This window comes from Panicum hallii, chromosome 8 (genome assembly GCF_002211085.1).
Source record: "Panicum hallii strain FIL2 chromosome 8, PHallii_v3.1, whole genome shotgun sequence".
NCBI lineage: Eukaryota > Viridiplantae > Streptophyta > Magnoliopsida > Poales > Poaceae > Panicum > Panicum hallii.
In genome coordinates this window covers 38,701,771-38,724,163 of record NC_038049.1, presented here as the reverse complement: position 1 = coordinate 38,724,163, position 22,393 = coordinate 38,701,771, and the positions used below count along the sequence as shown (strand labels likewise).

Sequence of the window (22,393 nt, the reverse complement as noted above, 5' to 3'; positions counted from 1 at the left end):
ACCCCCACGCCCCCGCCCAGCCGGCCAAGAGCCGAGCGGAGCCTTCCGCGGCCGCCTCCGCTTTCTCAGCCGCGAATACCGCGCCCCGGCCGAGCTCCCCTGTTTCACTCTCGCGTCACGCTCACACCTCCTCCCTCTCCTCGCTCTCCTCTCCCCCGGTCTCTCTCCCCGTCCAAAAAGCCCCGCCACGAGGCCTCGCCGCCCGCGCCCAGCCCCACCCTGCAGCCTGCCAGCCTCCCCTATCCTTCGGCTTTTGCCCCCGTTTCCCCCGCCTAGAAACACGAGCCCAGCGGCGCAGGCGCTTCCGCTTCCTGCAGGCACTGCACGCTCCGCGCACCCCTCCATGGCGTCGGAGGCCGCGGCGTTCTGCGCCTCGGCGGCCAAGGGAGGCGCCGCGGGGGCGGGGGGCGGCCCGCGCCCGCCGCACGGCCGCCTCGTACTCCCGGCGGGGCGCGCCCGCGAGGCGGTGGCGTTCGCGGCGGGCGCCGTGGCGGCCGCGCTCGCGCTCGCGCTCCTCTGCTCCCCCTCCGTCCTCGCCCCCACGCCCGTGCCCAACATCGTCACCATCCCCTCTTCCTCCCACACCGCCGGCCCCGCCGCGGCGGCGGTCGGGAAGGGCCCGCGCACGTTCTACGACGACCCGTCCCTGTCCTACTCCGTCCGCGGCCGCGTCACGGGCTGGGACGCGAAGCGCGCGGAGTGGCTGCGCACCCGCGGCCTCGACCCTGGCTCGGCCGCCGTGTCCCGGCGCGTGGTCATGGTGACGGGGTCCCAGCCGGAGCCCTGCAAGGGCCCCGGGGGCGACCACCTCCTCCTCCGCTTCCTCAAGAACAAGCTCGACTACTGCCGCCTCCACGGCGTGGAGCTCCTCTACAACACCGCGCTGCTGGAGCCGTCCATGGTGGCGTACTGGGCCAAGATCCCCGCGGTGCGCGCCGCCATGCTGGCGCACCCGGAGGCGGAGTGGGTCTGGTGGGTGGACGCCGACGCCGTCTTCACGGACATGGACTTCGCCCTCCCGCTCGAGCGCTACGCGGGGAGCGACCTGGTGGTGTACGGGTGGGAGGCGGAGGTGTACGAGGAGCGGTCGTGGGTGGGGCTCAACGCCGGCGTGTTCCTCATCCGGAACTGCCAGTGGGCGCTGGACCTCATGGACGCGTGGGCGCGGATGGGGCCGGCCTACCCGGAGCACGCCGCGTGGGGGAAGGCGCTGCGGGAGGAGCTGTCGGGGAAGCCCAACGACGAGTCGGACGACCAGTCGGCGCTCGTGTACCTGCTGGCCAAGGACCCCGGCGGGCGGCGGTGGGCCAACCGGACGCGCCTCGAGACGGGGTACTACTTCCAGGGGTACTGGGCGGAGATCGTGGGCCGGCTCGACGGCGTCGCGTCGCGGTACGAGGCCGTGGAGCGCGGCCGCGGCGCCGCGGCGGCGGGGCTCCGGCGGCGGCACGCGGAGCGGGAGCACCCCCGATACGCGGCGGCGCGGGACGCGGCGCTGCGGGCGGCTGGCGTGCCGGGCCCCGCGGGCGGCGGGCAGAAGGGGTGGCGGCGGCCGTTCGTGACGCACTTCACGGGGTGCCAGCCCTGCGGCGGCGCGCCCAACCGGATGTACACGCGGAGGCGGTGCGCCGAGGGGATGCGCCGCGCGCTGGCGTTCGCGGACGACCAGGTGCTCCGCGCGTACGGGTTCCGCCACGCCGCGCCGCTCAGCGACAGCGTCGTGCCGCTGCCCTTCGACTACCCCGCCGCGCAGTGACGGCGCGGCCGGTGGCCGCGGCGGCGGAAGTGTGCCAGCGTGTGCTGTACATTTTGGGTGCTGAACAATTACCGTGAGAAATTTGGTTTTGGGCCGATTTTAACGAGCCGTGACGCTTGGATTTCGTCGAAATGGAACCCAAAGATGTTATCTTTCAATCCAATTGCTCTAGGATACTTGGAACGGTCGCTTGCAGGAACTCGGCAGAAGGATTCGAGTGGGATGGCACGTTCCAGGCATGGTCAAAGCCCCGATCTCTAGAGCGAGAAGAGGGAGCACGTGCCGGCGGCGTCGGTGCCGCTCATAGTTGCGTCGGCGGCGTCCCGTCCCCATCTAGGCGTCTCGCACGTCAGAGGAGTTCGTTCCCATCCCGAGCCCTGTCGCTGTCGGGTCGGGAGCTGCAACAGCAACTGGGAGTGGGAGTGGGAGTGGCTGCTTGCTTCTACTGGACTACGGGAGACGGGAGACGGGAGAGGAAGGGCCTGTGCCCATCCATCCTGCCGCTGGACCCGGGCCGGTGGGATCTCGATCGGGGCCGACTCGGTTGGCTCGGCTCGGCGTGATCGCGTGAGGCGAGGGCACGCACGGCGGCGATCGAGGACGAGGAAGCTGTAAATCCGGCGGAGGAGGCTTCCATCCATTGGCCGTGGATGAGCATGGCGGGTGGTGCGGCTCTGATCCTGGAGGTGGCACGAGCCGCGAAGACCGGGAGTGCGACGAGGATGACGGGACACGGGAGCGCTACTGCACGGGCTAGCTGGTGGCGGTAAAAAGTAACTGCTGCTCTTTTACAGCGAGCTGTAAAACTGTGTCGGGGCGGCGTGCTGGTCCCCGCACGCTGCGGTGGGACACAATGATGACGTTGACGAGGCTCCGTCTCGCTGGCCGGTTGCAATTCTTGTGCACGTGAGGGCAACGTGCTGCCCCTGCCCTCACTATGGGAGGGAAGAAAGAAAAAATTGTAGGGATCCCGTCGTTAATCACGGTGGCTGCAAACCCTCGCGGTGCTGAAAAGAAACAACGCATCCGAAACTCTTTCTGTTTCAAATACACTATCTTCACAGATATCCTTTGCCAACCGTATGGATATATCAGGCTCTCCTACTATATGGGACAAGCCAGTTCTGGTACTTCTCAATGGAACATCCGAAAAAACGATTAGATGCAGAAATGGAGCTGGCGTCGGACGGTACCTTCAGAGCAGAGCTAGCAAACAAAAATCCCGCCGCAACATTCTCCGATGTTGCATGCAACATGTCCGATTTCCCCAAGATTGTTTTTCCGTGTCGTGCTCCCTTGGGCGTAGGAGCTCGAGCGCGAGCCTAGGATGGACTTTCTCCTCCCCCGTGCCATGATTTCAAGCCAAATCCCTTGCAACGTGTCGCATTAACTCCAAGCAATCGAGGTTCCTCCACCAGATCAACAATATGCTCGCCATCCCCCACCAATTGTTGCAATAAAATCTGCAGATACGCCCATGCCGATGGTGTCCACCGCTCTGGAGATTCAAGCAACGTCCATGGCGAATTGAACTCGACATCGATGTTTCAGTTCCGCCATGTTGTAGGAGCTCCACGCGGGACGGTGGTTGCGACCCTCAATGCAACGTCTGCTGACGCCCCGCAGGTTAGATCTGCCCTCCCGCCTTGATTAGAACCACCCATGATCTGCCCCGCCGTTTCTGGTGTTTCGAGAATCTGCTGGTGAATTTCGGTGCATTTATTGGTAATTTATTTGATCCGTGTGGGAGGATCAAGATAAGGCACTGAAAGCTGCAATAGAACAAGTGTTCCCTAATGCAACACACAGATGTTGCAAGTGGCATGTGTTAAGAAAGGCAACAGAAAAGTTTCTTGGTTGATAAGCCATGAGAAAGACTTTGCCAATGAGTTTGACTACTGTGTTAATCGTACTGAAACAATAGATGAACTTGAGATGTTATGGCAGAAGCTAGAAGACAAATACAGCTTGCAAGAGAATGAGTTCTTCCAAAGTATCTCTTCAACAAGGGAAATGTGGGCGCCTGCATACTTCAGAACTTACTTCTTCCCTTTAACCGGCACAACGGGCAGGTCGGAAAGTATGAACTCATTATTCAAGAAAGTGGTGCACCCACAGGATTCAGTGTTGCAGTTTGTGACCCAATATGAATACATCATGGGTACCAGAGCTGAGAGGGAAAATGTGGAAGCCTGCAAGGGGGAAATTTCAGATCCGCCGCTCCGGGCAAGTTATGACTTTGAAAAACAAGCAGCAAACTTCTACACTCGTACTGTGTTCACCAAATTTCAGGAGCTGCTTCGTGATTCCACAAAATTCAGGATGGGAGACATTGCTGAAGATGATGAGAGTTTGTCAATTCAGATAGTACATCCAAACTCTAGCAAAGTCCGTATCGTGTCAGTTAGTAAGGATACAACATCTTATTTGTGCTCCTGCAAAATGTTTGCCCGAGATGGTCTCCTATGTCCTCATATTCTGAAAGTTTTTACCAACCGAGACGTTCAGGAAATTCCAGATAAATACTTGCACAGAAGATGGTCAAAAGAGGCAACAACAAAGATTCCAGAACATCTCTCAGGTCCTGAACCATCCTTTGGAGTTCCAGGTTCAAACAAGCTAAGGTACAATGCATTGTGTAGGAAAATGACAGGACTAGCAGCGGAGGCATGTTCTGGACCTGAAAAGTACACAGCTGCTTCTGCTGGGATTGATCAGTTGGTTGAGCTTGTAAAGGTAGCGGGAAATCCAACAAATGCGCAGCAAAATGAAGCACCAGTTGTTGAGACAGACAATATGGTTGGGGGACAAGGTTCAACTCAAGCTGGAATGGTGAAGAACCCGTCAAGGGTAAGTCGTAAGGGGCGTCCAAGGGGCAAAGTGGATAGGAAAAGGTCAATCATGCTGCAAGCAAGGGAGAAAGCTATGAAAAAGAATGGGACAACAAAGAAGGGGACAACAAAGAAGAAGGCAAAAGTTCCACCATGTTCATATTGTAATGAAGAAGGTGACGGTGTTCAAACATGCAAGTACATGGCCACAGCACAACAAATACTTGGAGAGCTTAAGCAAACAGAGCTGAAGCCGTAGTCTTTATAAAATGTTTCACCATACATATTGCAACAAATAGTTTAGTCCTTTGCAACATTATATATTTATGTCAATGAAACATTAGTATAAATATTATAATGTCTTTGTTCAGCCGATGAAATTTGGTTTCCTGCAACATTGGTTTGGAATCAAATTTGTAATCAGGTTTTGATGTGCAACATTTCAGAATATGTAATGCAATAGAAGAAGTTTAGTACGAGAGCATATGGCTTTGTGAATTAAAACCTAGCACCATTGACACGATGTAATGTATTGCAACACTTTGCCGAGCTCTGCTGCAACAACTATATGGAACTAGTGCAACATTTTTGAAATTGTGTTGGAGATTGCAACATTTTTGAAAGGATATGGCAACATAATATTGCATCATAAGAAACAGGCCTAAAAATGGACCGCAAAAGGAAGTTGCAACATAATATGCATGCACCGACGTACCGTCGGTTCAACCGGTGCTGAAGACCTTAAGGCTTCTCCAACTTCAAACACTTCTACATCAGTAAACTATCAATGCACCAACGCTTGACACAAGGGTGTCGGTTCAACTGGTGCATCTGATACTTTTTCACTTGATCTCCATGCCTTCTCCTTGTTGGCGCTCGTTACGGACCGATTTCAATTGTCAATTTGATCAGAAAATTGGGAGAACTAATATTTCCTGCATGCATATTTATTCAAAATAATATCAATTCCACATGTTTCTGAAAAATAGTGCTATGCAGGAATTTGATTAGAAATGGAGGGAAAACATACCTTTGAATCCAAGGCACAAAACACCGACCAATCACGAGAAAGCATGAGGATCAAAGGACCCATATGACAGCCTAAACACACTCTCAATCTAAGGCAACACCTCTCCGACCAATCAGAACGCGTCGTTCAGACTCCCATGGATCAAAGAGCCCACCAGAGCATGCACTTGACGTAGGACTGCGCCAAGTCTCCCAAAACCATCCTTGGGGCCCACCTGCCAACGTTCTGGCCAAAGTCGGTGGCCAAAGGCAGTGGCCAGGGTTCGGCCAAACCACTGGTTCGGCCAAATTGACACTAGCCCCTCGCCTCCAGCTTCCTCGTGGCGACTCCTGGTGAATTCCTGAAGTCGGTTTCGCATGGCTCCACGAGATTGCCGGCCGGGAATCCCCTGTTTCACCCCTATAAATATGAGAGGAGGGGGGTAAAATAGGGACACACCATCACACATAACTCACTCTCATTCTTGAGCTTTAGGCTCACCTTAGAGGCTTAGTGTTGCCCAGGTAGTGCTTAGAAAATAGGGAGAGAGTGAGGGGAAGTTGGGGTGGTGCTAGGTTTGTCGGCCCCCGTCGCTCTTCTCCAACTTGTACCTTAATGGATGCTTATCAATCATAGTAAATATTCATGATTTTCTTCGTGCTTTAGTCTCTTAGTTAAGTTGCAGTTCTAGTCCTCTAGTTGTTTACTGGATCAATCATTCACTAGTTTAGTGCGTGCTCAAGAGTAAGACTCCTGATAGATACGGATGTTCTTGTACGCCTCTAGAGTCAGTAAACGACAGCGTAGATGTGGTCTCTAGACTAGACTTTACCTATTGGTTATGGTATATTCCATGGTTTGATAAGGTAGGTGATAGATGGTGACGGTCCTGTTACTCAGCGTAACCCTCCCCGTTCGGGTTTATCACAGTGCCGTGTTACCGGGACATCCAGGTCTTATCCAGATGGAGCCAGTAGTCTGAAGTAAATAATTAGGATAGTTCCACCTTATCTTAGATCCTAGCCTTAGAAATCCTCTCTACCCCTTGCCTCTTCTATAGTGTGGTGTACTTGGATGAGCTTAAACCTTAGATAATATACTCACGTTCCTCTGTGGATACGATACCCTAGAATACTCCTAGGTGAAAGCTACAATGATATCTGTGCGCTTGCGGATTTATTCGTGATCGTTAAAATACCTAACACTCCTCATTGCACTGATGCTCCCTTCTTATAGCGTCGGTGCAACCGGTGCTACTCAGTTTTACAGAGTGAATGCAATAGCATGCTTTTAGAATGTTTCACGTACTTTCCGACTGCGATTTTGAACGTCTTGTATGTGAATTGGACTCCATCTATGGGACCTTACAAACTTGAGCTCATAAACTTGTTAATCCCATTGACTATGTTATCACACAATCACCAAAATTATAATAATGGTCTAATGAGGCCATATTTCTTACACACACGTCTTTGATCTCCAATTGGAGATGCATTTTAGATGTCTTCTTTGTTAGTTTTTTACAGAGTGAATGCAATAGCATGCTTTTAGAATGTTTCACATACTTTCCGAGACTATAATGAATAAATATGAAAGAGAATGCAATAAAATACCTTGAGCTTTTCGTATCTCAATTGTGTTTTCCCTAGCTTGAATATCTCAAACTTGCCTTGGCATCATGGTCTTGTTTCTCTGTACATAACATTGGAGTGGATTGCAAAAAGACCTATAGCCTAGCCGGCAAAAGTCGGGGTTCGTAGGTTTTTTCGACACATAGTCGAGGTTGTCTTCTACCTCTCACGTAATATATGTGAGAATGTGAGGAGATCCTTCCTAACGGATCAATTTTTTCCAATCGGAGTAGATTTGGGAAGATATGGCTTATATATTCTATCATGTTTCATAGCCGTTTCAAAAAGAAAAATCATGTTTCATATATTCCTCCATCCCATATGTGTTCTTACTCCACTCGTTTGGACAAACCAAAATTTATTCTCTGCATTTGCACCCACACAGTATATCAGGGCGACTAAGTGTGGGATTATAGCAAACACAAAAATGACTAAGTGCTAACCACCAAAAAGAAAAGAAGAGACTAATCGCTAACATTTTAGAATACAAGGCTCGGTATTCTCTATATATCTACTCATATGCGGCGAGCTGTCAATGCAGTATGTTATCATATTGTTAAGTGAAACAGCTAGAGGTTATTTGAATACACGACTAAAAAATAATTTTTAGTCCCGGATTATATTGAATGTTTGGATGCTAAATAGGGGACTATAAAATTAATTGTATAAATAGAGACTAATTCACGAAATGAATCTATTAAACCTAATTAATCAATTATTAGAGTATATTTACTGTAGCCCAACATTATCAATTCATGGACTAATTAGGCTTAATGAATTCATCTCGTGAATTAATCTCCATTTATATAATTAGTTTTATAATTAATCTATATTTAATTTTTTTAATTGGATACGAGAGGACTAAACTTTAATCTGAGGGAACAAACGGGTCTAAGTCCATTTTGGCCGTCAATTCTGACTAATACTCCTATACTCATAAATTTAGCTCCTATTACTAATACCATCTTTTTTGTTTTTGGCTTGGGCTCATAGAACATACGGCCCGTGGGCCGTGAGCACGCGCTTGCAGGCCGACACCGACACGCGTCAAATGAATTTCCACAAATTTACCTCTCGTCCTTTTTCTGTTATTTTTCCACCTCGATTTCTCCACGCGCAAAACGACAGAGGCGAATCCGAGCCCCACAGGCCACATCGCCTCGTATGCTTCGCACGTGCCCGCGTGTCGGCGGCGGCGGCCGGCGAGGAGGAGCCCTCATGGCCTCCCTCATCCACTTCCTCCCTTCCTCCGCCTACTCCTCCTCCCATCTCCCGCCCAAGCCCCAGCAGCCGCCTCGGCCAACTCCCACTCCCGCCACCGCGGCGGCGCGCCCGTCCCGGCTCCGCCTCCTGTTCGCGCGCGCCGCCGCGCGGCGCGACCCCGAGCCTTTGCCGTTCCCGGCGGAGGCGCCTCCGGATCCCGCGGTCGAGGAGAGGAGGTCGCTGGCGGTGAGGACCGGGGAGCTGTTCCTGGGGCTGGCGGCGCTGCTGCTGCGCGGGACGGGGGCCATGCGCGGGCGCGGCGGGGCGTCGGTGGAGGAGGTGGAGGCGAGGGACGGGGTGGTGTGGGAGCAGCGGCCCGAGGACGTGGAGGCCGAGAGGCGGCGGCGGGAGCTCACCACCCCCGGGTTCAGCTTCTCCGCGGCCGGGCTGCTCTTCCCCTACCACCTCGGCGCCGCGCAGTGCCTCATGGACAAAGGCTACATCACTGTACGCTCTCCTGCCCAGCTGCTCCGGCCTCCCATCTCAACGTTTCGTATCCTCCATTTAGAATTGTGGGTGCCAACCTAGCTTTTCATGGGTTGAATGAATTGTGATATGTACCCATGTTCTGGATTAGTAGATTTATAATAAATCTCTAGCAAAAAAACTTAGGATAGTAATGAATAACTGTCAAGTTTGCCTCGGTTCTTCAGCTTACCAGCTTGCGGGAGCTCTTGATATCATTCCACTCTGTTTGTGTGTGATAGTATGGTTTGTTACAATTATGCATGGGAGCTCATATATCTATGAGGTTCACAGCTTATGTGTGATAAATCATTCTCTTTTGTTTGTTCTGTTGGCTGTCGCGCAGCACTTCTTATAATGGTTTGTTTCTCCATAACATATATTAGGAGAGAACTCCGTTAGCTGGCTCATCAGCTGGTGCCATAATCTGTGCAGTGATTGCATCTGGAAACACAATGCAAGATGCTCTGCAGGTGACTAAAGATCTAGCTGACAACTGCCGGAGTAAGGGGACTGCATTTCGTCTTGGGGTATGTGTTTCCTCTCCCTTTCTTTTTCCCCAGAGAAAAGTCTAATTCTAATTATACTGAGCGTGGCAGATTTGTCATTCATGTTTACCAAGTGTGGAATTGTAGTATCTTACAATGTTTGGATTATCAGTTCTTACTGTAATCATTTACGATTGAACTCATCCTTTTAAACTGGCATATCCTCAAATTTCCGCTGCAAAATAGTTGAGCATCACAGACATATGGCATTCAGTCCCTAAGCGGTTATTTATTAGCTGACTAAATTTGATTGGGTTTTCCCTTACGCCTGGTAATCCAATTCACATATGTAGGCTGTGCTCAGGGATGTCCTTGACAAGTTTCTACCGGATGATTTGCACATCAGATGCAACGGAAGGATTCGTGGTAAGCTTCACACCATGCTACTGCTTGACTCTACATATTGGCTATGCATCTGTCTGGCATTTTTGTTTTCAGCGAGTAACTTGGTTGTGCCATTTTAAGAATATCCATATTCTTCTCATGCAGTTGCTATTACTCAGCTATCCTGGAGGCCTAGGGGCTTACTAGTTGACCAATTTGACTCCAAAGAAGATGTCATTAACGCTGTCATTACATCCTCTTTTATTCCTGGGTAAGATTCAGCTACGCTGTTCTTTCCTAACACTGTTGCTTACAAGAGTTAAATGGTTGTTTTGTTCTCATTTCAGATACTTAGCTCCCAGGCCGGCAACTTACTTCCGTAACCGCCTATGCATTGATGGGGGCCTTACATTGTTTATGCCACCCACTTCTGCTTCCGAAACAGTACGTATGCAGTTTTTGTTTTGGATTCTTTTTGACGGTAAAAATATATCTATTTTGACCATTGAATATTACGTTTATATATGGCGGATCCATGACATGTTCCTGCTAAATCTTAGAAAGTATTAAAACTACATACAAAAGGAGGCATAAAACAGCACTTGTCTACTACTTGCTATCTGGGGAACATTGTTTCATTTCAAAAAGAAAAAACATGAGTAGGTGACATGTACCATGCTGTATGTTGTTCACGTTGTGACGCTCATTAGTGGCACTATACCTGTTATTGTAGGTCCGAATATGTGCTTTCCCAGCCAACAGACTGGGTTTGGAAGGGATTGGGATTAGTCCAGACTGCAATCCGGAGAACAGGGCTAGCCCAAGACAGGTTACTAAAATTTTCCCAGCATGTACATTCTTCAATTGCATATATTTTTTGTTCTTATTATCTCAAACCAACTGCAGCTGTTTAACTGGGCTCTGGAACCGGCGGAAGATGAAATTCTCGACAAGTTATACGAGCTTGGGTACATGGATGCAGCTGTATGGGTTGAGCAGAAATCTAGTGAGTTGATTGCGAAGAATGATCAACCTCTCGCTGTTGAATGAGTCAATCACCTTTGGTTCGCTCAGAACTGCTGGGTTCATGTTCATGGGAGTTCTATACCTGTAATATATTATAAAGATCGGATTTTTAAGGAGAAGTACATGAAAAGACGCCGGGAACTGGCCATCAGTCGTTAGGCATGACAACAACGCTGGAGGCAAGTTGATATTAGGGTTTACAGACTGATCAGCGTATTCAAATGTATATATTAGACAACGAGGTTTGACCTGAGAGCTCGTTTTGTAATGGTACAGGGGAGTAATGTTTCCACCTTGCGGACAGGCAACTCGCATACAAACAACTTTCACAAAGTCAACTTGTTATAAACTTACATTCAGAACTTTCATTTCTCATTGATTAAGTAGTTAAGGATCTAATTTTGTGATTCTTGAACGAAAACTCACATCCTTCCACTCAATCAGGCGAACCACTCTGTCAATGCTCAGTTAACCAGTTTCGTACAGGATGTGATCATGCATCAGACAACATGCAACAAGCAAACAAAACAGTTATGTACATTGTTATAAATAATCTGCACCATCTCAGCCTATCTGAAGTCTACATAAAATCCGAACCATTACCCTCACGGGAACGGATAAAATCACGCACTTCTACAACAGCCTTATGTAACCTTGTAACAGAAGGGCATTGAACCACCAAAAATTAGCAAAGAAAAGAAGTATCTTGGAACGTTGTTGCTCCAATAAATCACTTGTCTTCTGGGGCCTGGGCATAAGCCATAAGGAACAAGAAAATGCTATTCCCGCTTGTCCTCCTCAGCCTCATCTTCCAAACTGAAAGCATTGCTAACACCAACATTCCTGTCCTTGTCAATCTTTACCATCCCAACTTCACCATCTCCCTTTGTCAGGGATTGAGCTTCCTCATCGTCGTCATCAGCAGCTTCACCAGAATATGCATATCTGGAAAAAGTACATGCATATTGATTAAATGATTATGGGGCGGTTCCTAGACATATAGAACTGCTATTTTCTATTGATGTTGGTAAAATTTTGGGCATTTCATGGATGACCAATTGGCTAGTATTGAGTACAAGAAGCAACCAGCAAACATCATGATTATGCATTGCATTGAAAAGGGAAGAGAATTACCTTTGCGAGCTTTGGGACGGTGCCCACAGATAACAGATCACAACAAGCAAAACAAGTGCAAGAACATCCCAGAAGGCAGTTATGATCCAGGCACTCTGCCACCTCTCGCTAAAGGGGTCTGTTGCTTTGAAATATACCTTGAAAATGAAGTCATGGTAACAAAACAGGTTATTCAAGTGAAAATCTCTGAGAAATTTCGCATGAATTAAGCAGCTATAAATGTTATTGATCAACGAGGAAATTATGTCATCTTCACGCACAAAATCTGCAGAGCATTATACATATGCAGAAAAATATTTTGATTTGAGACAGATGCTCATGGATAGGAACAATTTCAGCCAAATCTATTAGCATATGAATGGCACTGGCACATGCATTGGACAAAAAATGCATGCCATTCATCAATCCGTTTCATGCCTTTTGTGGTGATAGCAACAAGTATATGTTGATTTTGAGTGAAAGCTCACCATGTAGATGTCAACTAAAAAAAGGATCATCAGCTCTTAATGTAAATCTTAATTAAAAACAGGATCCTCAGCAAATGCAGATTTCATAAAAACAAATAAGATGAGTAAAATTATTTTTACAGCCAAGGAAACGCATCGATATACAGATACTTTTCTTCGCTATCCGAAATTAGCAAAATTGTTCTTTCTCATAATAGTTTGATCCAGCGTGCATAGGATTTAACATTATCTGACAACTACTATTGCAAATTTGCAATATTGTGGATGATGGAGACCTCTTTGAAGCACAATCTCTAGTTTAGGAAAACTATTCAGAATTGGAACCTAAGTCAGTCTGCTAAAAGTTAAAATTGTCAAGATTGAGTAGGAGGTGATGTGTCAAGATGGGGGGTACAACAGCAAATGTAACAGAGACATGTTGATGGTGATATTTTCATTAAAAATAGGCAACCTTGCTCTTTTATTGATAAAATGTTCACTGTGGATGTATTAGAGAAATATATACACCTCATAACCAATCCAGGCAACTGAAGCTATCACAGAAATAGCCAATGCATTTGTAAATTTTCTGTATATATCCAATTTCACGGAACTCCTCCTTGCCTGTTGAAATAGAAAAGTAGCAAGTTTAGGGAAAAAAATACAAATATGCATCTCTGTATCCAGGATTCAATAGGCTTCATAATAATTTCTAACTACTTAGCATACTAGTCACTCCAGCAGATCTAAATTAGCCACAACCCCTGAAAGTAATTACTGTGTTACCTCACCCACCACATCTAACTAGTGGAAGTTCTAACATTTGCAGATACCCACGAAGTAAATATCAGATCGTATTAATTTCCATAAAGAAAATAAAGAAGTACATGAAAAATTACATCAAATTTAGCTTACCTGTAGCTTCTCTAGAGTGCGTGAAAGAGAAGTAAATATCCAAAGTATGAGAAAAGCATCCAAAAATGCATCAGGAAGGACCAGAAAAAGCCTTGCTTTGCCTGATATATCATTAATTGTTCCAACATTTTCTGCAATGTCCAGCATCTCAGATGCCAGGAAATATGTGAGTCCAAGCAGCAACACCTTGGAAGTGAGACCTCCCAAAGTTGGGCGAACAACACCATATCCCATCGAGATAGAAAGGATCAGTAGACGTGAAACTGTTTTTCTGATGGCTCCAACAGTGACCACCCAAGTTGTGATACCAACTGGCCGCACACCACTGCTGTTGAAGTTTAAGTATTCAAAGTACCATAGTGTCATCTCAAACAGGCCAAGTGCAATGACTAATGTGATCCAATTCTGGATTGGCAATATATCCCTCCAAAACCTTATGTACTGGCTAAACCAAACAATCATTACCAACAGATAAGCCAACGACATGAGAACATAAAATTTCATCAAAGGCGCCATTCTTCCTGGTAGGTACCCACCAGGATTCCTCCAGATAGTCTTCCCACTCATAGTAAGGCCTCTAAGTTTTGGATCACAGGATATGAAGAACAAGTTGTACATGCCTGTCTTTGTAATGTGCACTTGCTCCTCTTCTAACTTCACTGAAAGGTAATTAGCACTGAAGTGTGTGTCTAGCACATAGGGCCAATCTGGATCATCAGATGATGGCCTTCTGATTACTTCTCCTTGCTTGCAGCCCTCTAGTTTAGCAAGGTCTGGGGTACAACATATGGACCTCTGACCCCCATAGGCAGATCCACCGATGTTATCCCTGTCTGCAGCTTCAAATAGAATAGCTTGTACCAAGCCTGTACTATGTGCCATTTTTGCATGTGATTCAGCAGCTTCCGGGGTTCTCCAGAATGTAACATTCACAAACCTAAGACAGCAAGCCAAGACATGTAGTTAATACCAAATTCAGCATCGGACCACACATTTTGAGACTTTAAAAAAGTAGCCAATTAGTGAAGTCACTTGCATAAATTTAAGCCATTTGTGGTTTGATGAAAGGATAAATGTACACAAATGGCTTGAGATTCTCCAATTTGGTGGCTAGCTAAACCTGCTTTCGATGTGGTGCCACTACCCTTACTACAAGAAGAGCAAGTTCAGCACAAAGTACACAGACAACCGTAAAACACAACAAAAGAAGACAAGCTTAACACAAATTGAACACAAACAACTGCAGAATCTCACTCTCAGATTAACATGGGCAGTGCTACTTGCATTCTAAAAGTTCAAAAAAGCCAAGCACATCCAAGCAAGCCCAATCACCACCCGCAGCTGCCGTCTCAGTACTAAGCCTGAATTTTCCCAACAGCACCAGTAACCATTTGCCCATTTCACAACGAATCACACAGTGATCATGGCCCAGGAGCAAAACCTTCTACCTAATTGCCACCAAGCAAGCAAAGCCAGCAACCGATTCCCATTTCCCGTGGCAGGCTCTAGCTCCCCCGAGATTCGAAACGAACAATCGAGCTTCTAGAAACTACGCCCAGACAGTGCGTTCTGCAATCATCAAACGAGGAGGGCGCGGGGAAGGGGCGGGCGCGGGGTGCTTGTGTCGGTACTTATTCCGCACTCACTTGATGAAGGACGAGGCGGGGGCGGCCGGGTCGGCCCCGTCGGCGACGATGCCCTCGCTGCCGCCGGAGAGGAGGAAGGCGTTGCCGACCTCGCGGAAGGGCTCCCGGTCGTAGGTGTGGATCGACGCCTCCGCGCCGCGGCCCCACCAGCCGGCGGCGAGGGCGGCGAGCGCCGCCGCGAGCACCGCGAGGCGGCGGAGATCCATGCCGGGGCGGAGGGGAGGCGGGGGCGCGCGGGAGATCTCGCTGGCGCAGTGCAGGGTGCCGGGGTTGGGCGGTGGGTGGGCGAAGCGAGGAGTGGGAGAGGAAGAGGAAGGCCGGAAGGGCGCCGTGGGGCCCACCGGTCAGAGGCGGCGCGAGCTGCTGATGGAGAGTGGCAGCGAGAATGTTGGCACGAGTCGCCGCTGCTTGTGGGCCAGGCCAATCAGTTGAAGGATGGCTAGTTATTCGGGCATGTAAAGTGTCTCTAGAAAAAAGTGGCAAAATGATGTACCCGACGGCAACAATTTCATGGGCTCATCCAACACGGATTCTCGAGGAATGCAAGAAATCAATGGGCACAACGGACCATAAGATTCACATTGTTTCTCGAAAACTTTAACGTCATCTATAAATCGGGGATTGAAGTTACTCGATGGCAAATCAACGGTACAAATAAACAGAAACTAGCGGTGATTGATTCTCCCCTGACAAAGCCCAGCTTTTAACACCGATCTCATCATCTTCCTTTGTCATACAGATAGATCAAGCCAACAAAAAACCTCAGTATCAAACTATCAACACAGCATGCTCTGCTTTATAAGTTAACTGGTGACTCCTGGCAGCCAATTATTCGACTAGTCTCATGCCGTGATGTAGTCTAGCCTCGCGTTTCCACGGCATGGAAAGATCATGCCCAGAAAGCTCTCCGAGAAGATTCTGAACACGGAAATGAGGGAAAGTCAGAAATGAACCTATGGGTAATTATACAAGCCAAGAATGTACAAAATCAGTTGCAACCTGTACGCGCTCATTAGTCGTCAAGGTAGTAGTAGGATCCAGCCGACTTCTGCTCCCTGTCCTTCGTAGAGTCCAGCTTGTTTATACGGGGCCTATAGTTGGTCGGGTCTCTTCTAAAGGTAATGTCAAGGTGCTACAAAAGGAAAGGCAAAAGAGAGTTAGTGCAAGGAAATGTATAGTCAATAATGAAGAAACCAATGTAATGTAAATTTATACACAGCAATGGAGTTCTGGGGGCTGTTTGGTTTGCTCCTAAATTTGCCATAGTAAATTTTCGGTTATCAAATTGGTAGCCCTGAATTTTGCCAATTTTGGACAAAAACTAATTATTTAAGGTTGCCAAATAGGAAGGTTGCCGAGCACCAAAACCAAAATTTGGCTTGGCAAGCTTAGGCACATTTGGGATCTAAACCAAACACGCATGTGCAAATCTAGAATTACTGAATCCTAGTCATGAAAGTGGTAGGAGGGTCTTGAAGAGTCCTGTCTGTTAAAACAAGGCCTATAGTTGGCTGGGTCTTTTTTGAAAGTAACACCAAGATGCTACCAAAAAGGGATAAGAAAGAAAATTACTGCAGAAAATTATAGGTAAGACAATAAGAAACATGGGTAAGGGTATCTAGACTCTACAACAGTACCAAGTTTAAGTGCAAATCTCTGATTACTATACTACTGAAAATCAATCTATGATGAGAACCAAATACAATTGGACAGGACCACATACAATTGGATCAGCAAAGTTGTGCAAGTAGCCCCAAGTTTCGATAACAGGTGATATTTAGTTATTTTTCATTCTTCACTTACCGATAAGAACTTATTCATTCCAGATACCAAAGACTGTGGCGCATTGGCTGTACAGTCAATAGAAGGTCGCCCCTCATAAACAATGACCTTGTCAGCCAAGTAGGTTGCCATGATGAAATCGTGCTCAACAATAAATGCAGTTTTCTTGGCGTGAAGAATGAATCTTTTGATAACCTTGGAGGCAACAATACGCTGCTCTGAATCAAGATACGCACTTGGTTCATCAATCAAATAGATATCTGCAGGCTGAACAAATACCACAGTGTAAGTATCAAGAAGCCAACAGTCAATAACGTATGACAGTGGTAATAAATGCTTAGACCCATTAAAATATTAGACATGGCAGCATGCATCATCATTAATAGGATTAGATCGTAGTTACTATTTGCAAGGCTGCAATGTCAGTTAAACAACTTGTGCTTTGATGATTGATACATTGAAATCAAAATACTAATGCTATTAGAGCCATAAAAAAAATAATTCCACAGAATGCATATTTTTCATAGAAATTGCTAGTCAAATGATTAACTTGCAGGGAGTGTCACTGTCCTAAAAATCTTATGTTTCTGATTCTAAGATAGTATTAGCAGATCATAGATGCAGCAGACCTGTAAGGTCCAAATAAATAAAAGAGCAGGAAAAGACACAGGCATCTATATAGTTGAATTGTGAAGATCGTATAGCCCTAAAAATGTGAATATAGTATATCCTACATGCAAACTTTTGAAACAATTAGAACATTAAACATTTATTATCTCCACTCTCCAGACCATTCAATTGACCAATTGAGAAAAGAAAAGGCAAATAAAGCAACACTTCATATTAAAAGAAACAATAATATTACCTTTCCAAGGCAAAGGCATATAGCAACTCTTTGGAGCTCTCCACCTGATAAATTAATAACCTCCTGGTCCATGAGTTGCTCAATTTGTAGTGGTTTCATGACATCAGATACGAACTGAGGGTGCATATAAGAATCGCGTATTTTCTGGTGAAGCAAATGCCTCACGGTATTCTGAAATTTTGGACTAATCTTTTGGGGCTTGTATGACACGTTGAATTCAGGAATTTCAATATCAGTTCCTTCCACTGTGTCGGGCTTCAACAACCCAGCCTGTCCAGACATAATAAACAAGCAGAATAAGATGACAAAGGATTCACACACTTGGTGGTGAACACTGCATTTTTTTTCTATTTTCATCCCATCAACTATCAGAAGAAATCAAAGAATGATGAGCAGAGTCTTAATCTCCCACATTGTCAAACTGAACAAGATTTTTGCACCCTGGTACAGCAAACAAAATTAAACTAAAACAAACATAGATCAACACTATTGACCAAAACTGCAAATTACATCAGGTTTTGCAGCACCAACTAATTTAAATTATCAAGGGGAAAGGCAACAGAGTGCAAAACTGCATATCAACGCTGTAATAGTGGGCAAAGCAAGCACCTGAATTTTTTCCTCCTGTCGTTTTTAATATCCACAGTATTTACAAGACTCTCGCAATGACTTTTTTTTCTTTTTTTCTCGAACACGCAGCTGCGTATCTTTGTATTAAGAGGGAAAAATGGTCCAATTACAAAGTAACAACCCCCACCTTGGACCAGAGTGGAGGAAGTCGGTGTCTAGGTGAGACTAATTACAAAGAAACACACACATAGGATCAGACCAGCAATAGCACCACACTAAGTTAGCACCCCATCAAGACCCAAGGTAACAAGAACCTTAGGGCAAGAGATGCCAGAGAAGTAGGGCAAGAGAGGTGTAATTACCAGCATTCTGATGAATGTAGTTTTCCCTGTACCATTTTCACCAAGCATCACAACAATCTGGGAATCAGTAAATTCACCCTCAACAACAGTTAGCTTGAAATTTCCCTGTGTTTTGCTCATGGTAGGGTACTTGTAACGTTGATATGTCTCAATCTCCTCAGCACTTTCTTGAGTCTCTGCAATCTAAACGAACAACCCTAATGTAAGGTAAAGCTACATCACAGAATAAGGATCTCATGTAGCATTTGCAGATGTTACCTTAAATGTAAGAGATTCATCTCGGAACCGAAGATTTTCTGTTGGAACAAATCCAGCCAAGAAAATGTTGATGCCTTCTCGAACCGAGAATGGCAAGGTAACCACACCATAAGCACCTGGCTTTCCATATAAGCAGCAAATGAAGTCGGACAAGTAATCCAAGACACTCAAGTCATGTTCAACAACGATGACATAGCTGAAACAGAGGGGAGATAGCTCTCGATAACGAATTCCTAGCAAAACTTGTTCAACGATTCAACAAGTAATCACAATAGCAAATGTGTTACCTGTTGGGCCTAAGCAAGGACCTAATAACTTGTGCAGCTTTAAGCCTCTGCTTAACATCAAGGTAACTTGATGGCTCATCAAACATGTAAATTTCCGCATTTTGTACAGCAACAACTGCTATTGCAAATCTCTGGAGCTCACCACCAGACAGATCTCCAACATTCCGGTCAATAACTTGGTTTAATTCAAGGTCAACACACAGCTCAGCTTTCATATCCCTCTCATCCTTCTGTTCAAGTACTTGCCCTACATTTCCTTGAACAGCTTTTGGAATGTGGTCAACATACTGAGGTTTAATGATTGCCTATGAAAACAAAAGGAGAATTCAAGGTATCAGATCAAAACAATTCAACCGTTGAGAAAGTTTAAAAGAACAGCAGCATTTCTTTCTCACTAAGGTATAGCGACAACTACGAATAAAAAAGTATTGACTACCCAAAGTTACGAGGCTATGTAAAAAGTGGAACAAAAACCATGGTTGTCTTTTTAGTTCTGCAATCATTCAATGCTACACAACTTCAGATACAGCACAAACATTGTTAAAAAAATTGTACATAATTCAATATAGTACAGGACAGAAGGCAAGGCAAAGACTACAGGACAGAAAATGTGCATAATTTAGCATATGATAGTAGCCATAAACAGAGCATAGTGATAGTAGACAGGAAATCATGTGATAACTATTACAGGCTGCATACTAACATAGTCTACATGAAGCAAAAGCAGAGAAAGTGTCCAAGTAGCACCTTGAGGTTATCTTCCAATATGCGTGTGAAGTAGTTCTGAAGTTCAGACCCACGGAAGTATGTAAGGATTTCCTGCCAATCAGGTGGGTTCTGCACAATCACACAGATAAAATGTCATCATTTGTGAGGTCTATAAGAGGAATGAGACTTTCTCAAAGAAAATAACTAATATGGAACCAGCAAACAGGGAAAAGAAATTAGGTAGGAGTAGGTATTGAAATATACTTTGAAGCGTCCCAAATTAGGTTTCAGCTTGCCAGCCAAAACTTTAAGTGCTGTCGACTTTCCAATTCCATTTGTTCCAACAAGGCCCAAAACCTGACCAGGCCTCGGGACAGGCAACCTGCAGGTGACTAAATCAGTAACAATCCGAAAGGGGCAAGCTTCAAGCAAGATTAGACAACGTAGCAAGGATTTACAAACAAACCCAGCGCTACAATGAAACATCATACCTGTGCAACTTGAAGGTGTTGGGCCCATATCGGTGAGTGGTATCCTTTTCCAAATCTTTTGGGAGATTGATGATTTCAATGGCATCAAATGGACATTTCTGCAGCAGAGATTACGGGAGTGAGAATTACGAATTCCATTACATAGACCCACCATAGACAGTTATCCTACACATTAGCAGCCCACCTTAACACAAATACCACAACCGATGCACAGCTCCTCAGAAATGAAAGCGAGTTTCGATGCCGGAGTCACTTCAATGCAAAGCTTCCCTGTACACCAAAACAGTATACCATCATAACCGTGGTCCATGATAGGCCAGGAAACTAGCTAATGTACGGAACAACATAGTGAAGAGAACAATACTAGATTGTATATGTTCCCTCAAAATGGATGTTCTTGTATCTGGACGCTGGATATTCACATATACAGTATGAAACAACTATACATATAGTAGCATCATTTCGAGAACTCTATTTAATTCACTGAAAAGCCCTCAAGTGGATGTTCTTGTATTTGGACACTGGATCTTCACATATTACAGTATGAAACAACTATACATCTAGTAGCATCATGTTCGAGAATTCTATTCAATTCACTAAACAAGAGTGTCTAACCAAATTTCTAGGGCTAAAAAAATCGGCGTCTAAGCACGCAAGCGTCTTCCGATTCCCCGGATCTTGCAAGACACAACGAATCAACCAGCGTCCGTTCAAGCATCGGATTCGCTACGCTCGAACAGACTCCCAGGTGGTGGAGACGAGCCCTCGGGATCTAAACCTAGGCTCCAAATCGCCGAAGACACGGCGGAGGGGGGAAAGGAGAGGGGGATCCTACCGGTCTTGACGACGGGGCAGCTCTTCTTGCACTCCTGGCGGCACTTCTTGGGCTTGCACTTGTCCTCGCTGACGATCGCGATACGGGTCAGCCGCTCCGCCATCTCTTCTTCCGCCGCCGCCGAGGGGAGGGCTCCGAGGAGGAAGAGGTGGTGGAGCCGAAAGCGTAGCGGCGGCGGTGGGAGAGAGAGGGGTATCCCTTTGGGAGTGTGGCGGACACGTGCGCGCCGCGGAGGGGATTGGACCAAACCCTAGGCTCGGGTCCCGTCCCGGTTCTTATGCCCGGCCGGCCGGCTTCCTGATGCGACCGGACCCGGGTTCGTGTACTCGACCGATAGTCCGGTACTCTCCTCCAATTTCCTTTTTTCTCTCTCTCTCTCTTTTCCCTTTTTTCCCCCTCTCGGTGGAGGATTTTATGACCTTTCGAAAAAAAAGAAAAAAAATCTTCCTTGGGAGGGCTCGGAAGAAAAGTCTAATTTTACCCTTGAATCATGATTCTCCTAGGCATGGCAGCACTTCATTCCCCCTAGCATCAGCATGCAAACAATGAAACAACGCATTCCCCATCTTTGTTTTAAAATTTCTTATTTCTAGGAATCTTTAGCCCCTTATACGCTTCATTCTTACCACGTCGAGTTTTTTTTTTAAGAAAAAAGTTACCACATCCTTTTCCGTTATAGTTTACTCCCTCCATCTCTTTTTTCTTAGGCGGGTTTTTCCCCTCAATTTATAGGACTGCGATATGCGATGCCTTGGGAACGCTAGAGTGGACGGGTGCTTGAAAGAAAGTGCTTTATTTGACTTGAAACGAATATCAACACTTCAAATACTCTTTCGTGTTTATTTTTACCCTATTTGAAACGCTCTCCTCTCTGCCTCCCTGTCATCTACCTCTCCCTCCACTTCGTCTTCACCTCGTCTCAACCAGCATCTTGCATGGCTCATCTCCCTAGAAATTTCCAAAACATTTAGCCACCAAGCTAAAATCAATAAGATGATAATGGTAGGTTTCATCATGTTTAAATTGATACCATTCACAAAAACATAGAGTCCACGGATATATGTTGCCCCAGGTTGATTCAATTGTATTATGTTGTGGCGTTAAATTGATAATTGATGTGCCGTGCTCTAATGAAATCATCATAGACCCATCATCAACTGTACATAAGCATACATTTAGTTATTTTAGCAAGAGTATAGACATGGTGTTTATGAATTTAACAACATTTTACTCATCCAACT

At 46.3% G+C, this 22,393-nt stretch overlaps 5 protein-coding genes across 5 annotated transcripts; 3 read left to right on the top strand and 2 right to left on the bottom strand.

The window, feature by feature from the left end:
- The first annotated feature begins 48 nt into the window (after positions 1 to 48).
- Positions 49 to 1,911, top strand: LOC112902911 (probable glycosyltransferase 6). Its single transcript, XM_025972103.1, has one exon. The coding sequence runs from the start codon at positions 344 to 346 to the stop codon at positions 1,754 to 1,756; it is 1,413 nt and encodes a 470-aa protein (XP_025827888.1). The 5' UTR covers positions 49 to 343; the 3' UTR covers positions 1,757 to 1,911.
- Positions 1,912 to 3,565: 1,654 nt separating this feature from the next.
- Positions 3,566 to 4,846, top strand: LOC112903785 (protein FAR1-RELATED SEQUENCE 5-like). Its single transcript, XM_025972992.1, has one exon. It carries the CDS (start codon positions 3,566 to 3,568, stop codon positions 4,844 to 4,846), a length of 1,281 nt encoding a protein of 426 aa, XP_025828777.1.
- A 3,489-nt stretch (positions 4,847 to 8,335) lies between these two features.
- Positions 8,336 to 11,191, top strand: LOC112872459 (patatin-like phospholipase domain-containing protein 4). Its single transcript, XM_025935546.1, has 7 exons — positions 8,336 to 8,937; positions 9,342 to 9,485; positions 9,797 to 9,869; positions 9,993 to 10,098; positions 10,175 to 10,271; positions 10,561 to 10,656; positions 10,734 to 11,191. Exons 1-7 carry the CDS (start codon positions 8,392 to 8,394, stop codon positions 10,875 to 10,877), a joined length of 1,206 nt encoding a protein of 401 aa, XP_025791331.1. The 5' UTR covers positions 8,336 to 8,391; the 3' UTR covers positions 10,878 to 11,191.
- Positions 11,192 to 11,287: 96 nt separating this feature from the next.
- On the bottom strand, positions 11,288 to 15,314 carry LOC112872458 (transmembrane protein 87B). Its single transcript, XM_025935545.1, has 5 exons — positions 14,995 to 15,314; positions 13,349 to 14,285; positions 12,962 to 13,057; positions 11,988 to 12,124; positions 11,288 to 11,798 (listed from the first exon to the last, which is right to left on the bottom strand). The coding sequence occupies exons 1-5, from the start codon at positions 15,198 to 15,200 to the stop codon at positions 11,633 to 11,635; spliced, it is 1,542 nt and encodes a 513-aa protein (XP_025791330.1). The 5' UTR covers positions 15,201 to 15,314; the 3' UTR covers positions 11,288 to 11,632.
- Positions 15,315 to 15,575: 261 nt separating this feature from the next.
- On the bottom strand, positions 15,576 to 21,391 carry LOC112872457 (ABC transporter E family member 2). The gene is made up of 12 exons (XM_025935544.1): positions 21,153 to 21,391; positions 20,502 to 20,587; positions 20,318 to 20,415; positions 20,091 to 20,208; positions 19,866 to 19,955; positions 19,119 to 19,423; positions 18,832 to 19,027; positions 18,574 to 18,756; positions 17,642 to 17,911; positions 16,798 to 17,043; positions 15,995 to 16,126; positions 15,576 to 15,912 (listed from the first exon to the last, which is right to left on the bottom strand). The coding sequence occupies exons 1-11, from the start codon at positions 21,253 to 21,255 to the stop codon at positions 16,007 to 16,009; spliced, it is 1,815 nt and encodes a 604-aa protein (XP_025791329.1). The 5' UTR covers positions 21,256 to 21,391; the 3' UTR covers positions 15,576 to 15,912; positions 15,995 to 16,006.
- Positions 21,392 to 22,393: the final 1,002 nt, after the last annotated feature.